The 7,615-nt window shown below is 50.6% G+C and overlaps 1 protein-coding gene across 2 annotated transcripts in view; it reads right to left on the reverse strand.

Annotated features, from left to right (window-relative positions):
• ILKAP (ILK associated serine/threonine phosphatase) overlaps positions 1–3,663 on the reverse strand; it is a 30,072-nt gene extending 26,409 nt beyond the window's left edge. For both annotated transcript variants that reach the window (XM_002749958.5, XM_008999767.4), the window contains exon 1: positions 3,509–3,663. In XM_002749958.5, coding sequence (XP_002750004.1) covers positions 3,509–3,563 — 55 coding nt within the window. In that variant the 5' untranslated portion in view covers positions 3,564–3,663. The remainder of the gene's footprint in view (positions 1–3,508) is intronic.
• Positions 3,664–7,615: the final 3,952 nt, after the last annotated feature.

The raw sequence follows: 7,615 nt of genomic DNA on the forward strand, positions 1-7,615 counted from the left end.
CCAATTATTTTTAAAAGTATTTTTAAGATGGAGTGCCAAGCAAGTATTTTATTTAGTCTTTGACAAGTGACCACCAATTTTAAATGGACTGGTGCAGCAACCAAATAAGTAACAGAACCACCCTTTACCGTGAAACCAAGTTGCTGCTGAAGTAATTTTAAACCATGACACCGTTAAATGACGTGTGCACTGTCAGATATAAGCTGTCAAGCTTAGAGACATCAAGCCAACATCTTTTATGGGTATGACACAGAAACGTGCCATTTCTGCCTGATATGGACAAACATTTTTAGGTGTTATTTTTATATATATATATACCTTTTTTAAAAAATTTGATTCACTCTGCAATTAAAACTTTTAAAGGCTTGGAGGAAAACTACCAACTTAGCACAATACCTGAAATCCTGAGTGCATTCGATGTATTTTCTAGATTATAAAGATTTAGGAGGTTTGGGGGTGGGAACATTAGATGCAATATTTAAAATCAAAGTGTCTACATAGAATAGTAACAAATTTGATGTGATCCAAGCAATGTAGCATTTCCCTCCGACACTCAGGGCTTTCATAACATTCATTTAAGACTGTATTTTCTGCTTTTAGAAGACTGTTAATGGCTCAGCCAGGCACAGTGGCTTACACCTGTAATCCCAACACTCTGGGTCAGGGTGGGCAGAACACTTGAGCCCCAGGAGTTCGACAGCAGCCTGAGCAACATGGCAAAGCCTCGTGTCTACAAGACATACAAAAATGAGCTGGCCATGGTGGTGCCCACCTGAAGTCCCAGCAGCCCAGTTAGCTGAGGTGGAAAGATGACCTGCAAGACTGAGGGAGGTGAGCTGCATTTGTGTCACTGCACTCCAGTCTGGGCAACACAATGAGGCTGTCCCCAAAATGATTAACCATGGCTAACATCTATAAAACACTACAGGTTCCACCACACACTACGCTCCACAGCATACATATTGTACTCTTGAATTTGTACAGTAACAGTAGGAGGTGTCACCCTTTTTACAGATGTAGGAACAGCCGTAGAAGGCAGAGGGAGTAAGAGCTGGATTCTAAACCAAATAGTCTGATCACATTTCCTGAACAACTTTTTTTGCACTCTGTGAAAATAACTAGGTCTTTTATTGTTCACCGCATTAGCTTAGAGATTTGTGGTACCCACATAGCATGTTTGAGGGTCATGATGCACCGTTTAGATTCATTATTGCACTCACTTTAGCAGTCAGTATCATTTATCAAACGAAGTATGGTATTTTTTTTTTAAATCACAGTATTTTCACAAGTATGTGAAACCAGATTCTGTTCTTACACAAACGATTTTTTAACCTGTCAAATCTCATCTTGTTGGTCGTAGCTAACTTTGGATCCCAATTCTGCAACTCACTTTAGTACTTATCCCTCTCAGCTTCCATTCATCTACAAATTTTGCTATCTTCTTCGTTTTAAAGCTGTTTTTAAAAATACACTCAGTCAAACAGGACCTGTTGACAGTGTCAGTGCCCTCCCGGCAGACAGGGAGCAGATGACCAACCGATTCTCAGGGACGTTGGCAGTTTAAACACCATGCAGCCCCTCTGCCCCCGCTCTCAGCTCAGTCAAGTTTGGAAAAAACAGCAACAGGATGTATTTTTCCCATTTTATCTAGTGAAAGGCTGCTAAGGTGCCAACTTATGAGATTTTGAGTTGCCAGGTTTCTTGTCAGTCAAGGAAGCCTACCCCTGAGCAGAATCTAATTGCAGATAAGAAGTAATGGAATGGCGATTTAAAAACTCACAGGTTTACAGGCACAGTGAATACAAACGCTGTCCCAAATATATTCAGCTAGAAGTTATATTCCACTGACAGAGACGGCTACACAAATCCAATTTTTACCCACAGCTAGAACTGTGGTTATGCTGAAAACGAATGGCTGAGTCAAGTCCAAAGACTCTAGGACCAGTTACTGACATGCTCTGTACCATCAGAATGGTCAGTGGGGGCCGGGCGCGGTGGCTCAGGCCTGTAATTCCAACACTTTGGGAGGCCGAGGCGGGTGGATCACCTCAAGGAGTTCAAGACTAGCGTGGCCAACATGATGAAACCCCGTCTCTACCAAAAAACACAAAAATTAGCCGGGTGTGGTAGTTTGTGCCTGTAATCCCAGCTACTAGGGAGGCTGAGGCGGAGGGTGCAGTAAGCTGAGATCGTGCCACGGCACTCCAGCCTGGGCGACAAGAGTGAGCCTCCGTCTCAAAAATAAAAAAATAAATAAACACCGTTTTCTTGCCCAGAATCACTGCAAATCAAAAGCCTGCTCATCCTCAGCAGCTCAATTCAAACACTGCTTTCTTCCCCAGGCTCTTGGTGCACAACAATCCCTCCTGAAGAGTCCTCGCCATTTCCCACAGTCATTAACTTTTGCCAGTTTTAATTACCGTAATTACTAGTCTTCAGAAAGCAGCTCTTAGAAAGCGAAGGTTCGGCCTTACTCACCTCTATCTGCCCTACAAGAGAGTTCCCAAACCGTTGGTCTCCAGCCCCCGCTGGGTTAGCCTGGGGATTTAGTAACAGATTCGGAAACCCCACCCTCAGGGATTCGGATTTATTGGGGCTGAGGTGGGCCTGGAAATCTGAATGTCTTCAGTTTTCCAGGATTTCTGCCCCCAAGTTAAGTTTGGTAATAAATAAGGCCCTAAACTACAGCACCTAGCTGAAGTCTCGCACGTGAAAAATTCACGCATTTTGCCGAATGAAATCGAGTGACTGTAACCCACAGGAGGCAGAGATTAACACAGGCCCCGTTTCACGCTGTCAGGATGCTGCGCTCACCCCACAGCCCACCGGGACTCCCACTAGCAGGGGACAGGGTTTAGCAGATGAGCCGTCCCTTTAACGTCAGGGAGAGGGGAAACTTCCCGCAGTCCAGGAAGGAACAGAAAACGACTGTTAATTATGACAAAATCACAGGATGGCAGAGGAGGCATCCTGTCTTCCGGGCTTCAGGAACACGAGGGATTAGGACGGTGATTAATTCAACCTCCCGAGCAAAAAGGAACGCCGAGCCCCCGAAGGTGCACCCGCCGGGAGCGCAGCCGTTCCACAGCCCGCGGGCGACGCGCGCCCCGGAAGTCAGGCAGGGCGGCCCGGGCCGCGGGTGGAACTGTGGCGCGGGGGCCCGCGGGGCCGCTGGGCGCTGAGAGCTGGTCCACTCGGGCCGGCCCACGCGGCCACGCCGCGGCCTTCCACCGCCGGGCAGAGGGTCGTGGCCAGGGCGGCGCGGCCCTTTCCTTCCTGCGTAGCGAAAATGGCGGAGCGGCCTTTCCGAGCTCCGCGAACTACCGGGCCTCCCTGCGGGGCGGCCAGCGAGCCGGACAGGGTCGGGCCAGGCAGAAGCAGGCCCCGTGCAGCCCGCGCCGCCCGTCTCCTCCCAACGCGGGCGCCGCCTCGGCCGCCGCGGGCCTCAGGCCGCCGCCATCCCGCCCGCCCTCCTTTCCCCGGTCCGCCCGGCGGCAGCGCCGCTTACCCGCAGCCGGGCGCGGTGAGCGCTCGGGCTCCGGCAAGTCCCCGAACAGGTCCATGGCGGAGGCTGGGCGGCGACGGCGGGAGCGGCAGACGCGCAGCCCGCGAGCAGCGGCCGGGCTCCACACCCCGGGCAGGCGGTGGCGGCGGCTGGCGGGCGACGGGGGTGGCCGGCGCCGTCAGTCACCTGCAGGGAGAGCCCCGGACGCCACCAATCGGCGCGCGGCGTTGCCCCGCCGCCCCAGAGGGCTGCGCGCGGGAGGGGCGGAGGGAGTGGGGCGGCGCGGTGCGCACGCGCATAGGCCTCTCCCGCGCCAGGACCGCGAGCCGGGGTGGCGGCGCCGCTTGGGCTACGCGATGTTTCCCGCCTTGGCGAATCCCGGGCCTCTCCCGCTTTTCCTTGGCGGGGGCTGTCCGATTTCCGTCAAGTTTCGTTGAGTTCCTGTCCGAGAAGGCCTGTTCAGAAGAAATGTCCGAGCTCAAGGGCAGCCCCTGATGGCTGACAAGGCTTTGGGGCTCTTGCCACCTCTTCCACGGCGTTCCTGGCTCCTGGCCCGTTTTACAGCCTGAGAAACCGAGGCTTGGGTGGAGCGCCCCTGGGCGTCAGGACGGAAACCTCAAAAGATGCCGGAGGGAGAGGAGGCCTTCCCCGAGCTGTCTGCACCCACCCGGTCCCTGTGGGGAGCGGAGAAGAGGGAGTCCTCCTGGGTGGTGTTCCCTTCTATGCCTAGAAAGGAAAGGCGGCTTCTGACATCGGGGGGCTGCCTGCTTCTGCAGCCAGGACTTGGGGTGGTCTGGCACAGAAGCTAGGCCTGAGTGTTCTCTTTGTGAACAGTTTCATAAAACACCAGCATCAGGCCACGATCCAGAGCAAGACGAAAAAACAGACCACTCTGTACGCTAGTCCGACGTAGACAGAACAGAAACGCTGGCCAAGCCGCAGGAGTGACCCGAGTTCCCCGGGACGGCCAGTAAGAGTCATTGCTGCTTCCTGACCTGTTACACTGAGTTCCCCGGCCACGGCCAATGAGAGTCATTGCAGCTTCCTGACCTGTTACACGGGGTTCCCCGGCCACGGCCAATGAGAGTCATTGCTGCTTCTTGACCTGTTACACGGCCAATAAGAGTTATTGCAGCTTCTTGACCTGTTACACGGCCAATAAGAGTCATTGCTGCTTCCTGACCTGTTACACGGGGTTCCCCGGCCACGGCCAATGAGAGTCATTGCTGCTTCCTGACCTGTTACACGGCCAATAAGAGTCATTGCTGCTTCCTGACCTGTTACACGGGGTTCCCCGGCCACGGCCAATGAGAGTCATTGCTGCTTCCTGACCTGTTACACGGCCAATAAGAGTTATTGCAGCTTCTTGACCTGTTACACGGCCAATAAGAGTCATTGCTGCTTCTTGACCTGTTACACGGGGTTCCCTGGCCACGGCCAGTAAGAGTCATTGCTGCTTCCTGACCTGTTACACGGCCAATAAGAGTCATTGCTGCTTCCTGACCTGTTACACGGGGTTCCCCGGCCACGGCCAATAAGAGTCATTGCTGCTTCTTGACCTGTTACACGGGGTTCCCCGGCCACGGCCAATGAGAGTCATTGCTGCTTCCTGACCTGTTACACGGCCAATAAGAGTCATTGCTGCTTCCTGACCTGTTACACGGGGTTCCCCGGCCACGGCCAATGAGAGTCATTGCTGCTTCCTGACCTGTTACACGGCCAATAAGAGTCATTGCTGCTTCTTGACCTGTTACACGGGGTTCCCTGGCCACGGCCAATAAGAGTCATTGCTGCTTCTTGACCTGTTACACGGGGTTCCCCGGTGACGGCCAATGAGAGTCATTGCAGCTTCTTGACCTGTTACACGGCCAATAAGAGTCATTGCAACTTCTTGACCTGTTACACGGAGTTCCCCGGCGACGACCAATAAGAGTCATTGCTGCTTCTTGACCTGTTACACGGAGTTCCCCGGCGACGGCCAATAAGAGTCATTGCAGCTTCTTGACCTGTTACACGGGGTTCCCCGGCCACGGCCAATAAGAGTCATTGCTGCTTCTTGACCTGTTACACGGAGTTCCCCGGCCACGGCCAATAAGAGTCATTGCTGCTTCTTGACCTGTTACACGGGGTTCCCCGGCCACGGCCAATAAGAGTGATTGCTGCTTCTTGACCTGTTACACGGGGTTCCCCGGCCACGGCCAATAAGAGTCATTGCTGCTTCTTGACCTGTTACACGGAGCTTTTTTTTTTTTTTTTTTTTCAACACAAATTGAGCCATTTTAATAAAAAAGCTAGTCCAAAAAAGGGTCTCATTCTATAAAGATTAAATCATTTCCAAATCACAGTGAAAGGAACATGAGTAATTAACCAATTTTGTTTTCTACTATGTGCCTTAGTGATACCTCACTAAAATCTGGTATCTGACACAACAGAATGACATTTACACGGTTAGCATTTGGTCAGCCTTCCTGCCATTTAGATAAGCTTCATCAAGATACCCAATCATGGAATCACCCCCTCTTCCTCACATCCAATCTGGAGTAAAGCCCCGTTTCCATCAACATTTCCCCAAGTCAACTAACACAAACCCAAATCTCACCCGTCCTTTCCAACACCCTTTACCCGAGTTTCCCAGGTTATGTGGTCTCCCTCCATGCAGAATTAAGCCCAATTCATTCCAGGACAGATGTGTTTCTGGCACTCTCAGCTGTAGGACATGGAGGGAGCCCAACAAGGCTTCATGCCTCTCATCTACCTGGCTTCTTACTTGTAATTCTGAGATCTTCACCGCTACCTCCTCCATTACAGCAGTAAGTAACAATACTTGTAAGAGTTTAAGAAAGAGGAAAGGAACAGGAAAAGCAGCTCAACAGTCAAAGAGGTTTATTTCAGAGAATAAACCTGAGAGGGTATTCTGGCCAATTTCGGTCAGGAGTGTTCTGTCTTACAGACTAAGGATATTTAAGGGTTTTGAAAGTGGGGGAGTTTATCGTAGATTCGGACTGTTTCTAGGTAAGGGAAGGTTTCTTGCAGGGTTGGAACGTCTCTGGTCGGAGGGGAGGCTTTTTCAGGGTTGGTATGTTTCTGGTCAGAGAGGGGTTTATCTTAGGATTGGAATGTTTCTGGTTATGCTGACATTAGCCATTAAGCTGATACTTGGGGGCAGGATTTAGGCAGATTTTTGTTTTTTTGTTTTTTGAGACAGTCTCACGCTGTTGCCCCGGCTGGAGTGTCTGGGAGTGTGATCTCTCCTCACTACAACCTCTGCCTCCCTGGTTTAAGTGATTCTCCTGCCTCAGCCTCCCGAGTAGCTGGGATTACAGGTGCACGCCACCATGCCTGGCTAATTTTTTCATTAGTAGAGTTGGCCAGGCTGGTCTCGAACTCCAGACCTCATGATCCGCCCACTAGGCAGTTTTTTAATCAAGGGGAATTTAAAATGGTGGTGTTTATCCAAGATAGTGATGCTCCTGCTCTGTCAATCCAGTTTTTATAGTTAATAAAAAGGACGAGGAGCAGAGTGTTTTTTGTGGCTGCTTCCTGCTGAGGGGCAGGGCCCGCGAGTTCGTTGGTTTCAGAGTGATTGTAGGAATAACGCTATCTGTAGATATTTTTGGGTAATTGTCTGTGAGATGGCCACCATCCTGTTGGTTAAAACTCTTAGGAAAAGGTTGATTAAGCGGGGTAAGAACATTATTCCTAGGCGTATTTTTAGGGGCAGGTCCAGGAATGGGATGTCCCATGTTAAGATTTTGTTTTTAAACTGAGAACTTACTTGGTTGTCTTGGTATTCTCTTAGCTTTTTAGCCCTTTCTTTAAGTTTTTTAACAGTGTCTCTTACTAAGGGCAATTGGTTGAGATAGAAGCAACTTTTTTTACCCAGTGAGAGGCAGAGGTCCCCTTTTACAGCCATTGTAAAATCTAATTCCCATCTGTTTTGGAGGACTCAGGGAGTCTAGTTGGTCTTGGACTCTTATAAGGCTTTGGGTCATATCTTCTAATAACCTCTGCAGTTCTGTCGAAAGAGCTTTAAAGCACATTAAGGAGGTGGCCAATCCACCTGCTCCCATCCCAAGCCCAGAGGTTATACCTAAGACAGTCATTAAGGAA

Source organism: Callithrix jacchus, chromosome 6 (genome assembly GCF_049354715.1).
Source record: "Callithrix jacchus isolate 240 chromosome 6, calJac240_pri, whole genome shotgun sequence".
Taxonomy (NCBI): domain Eukaryota; kingdom Metazoa; phylum Chordata; class Mammalia; order Primates; family Cebidae; genus Callithrix; species Callithrix jacchus.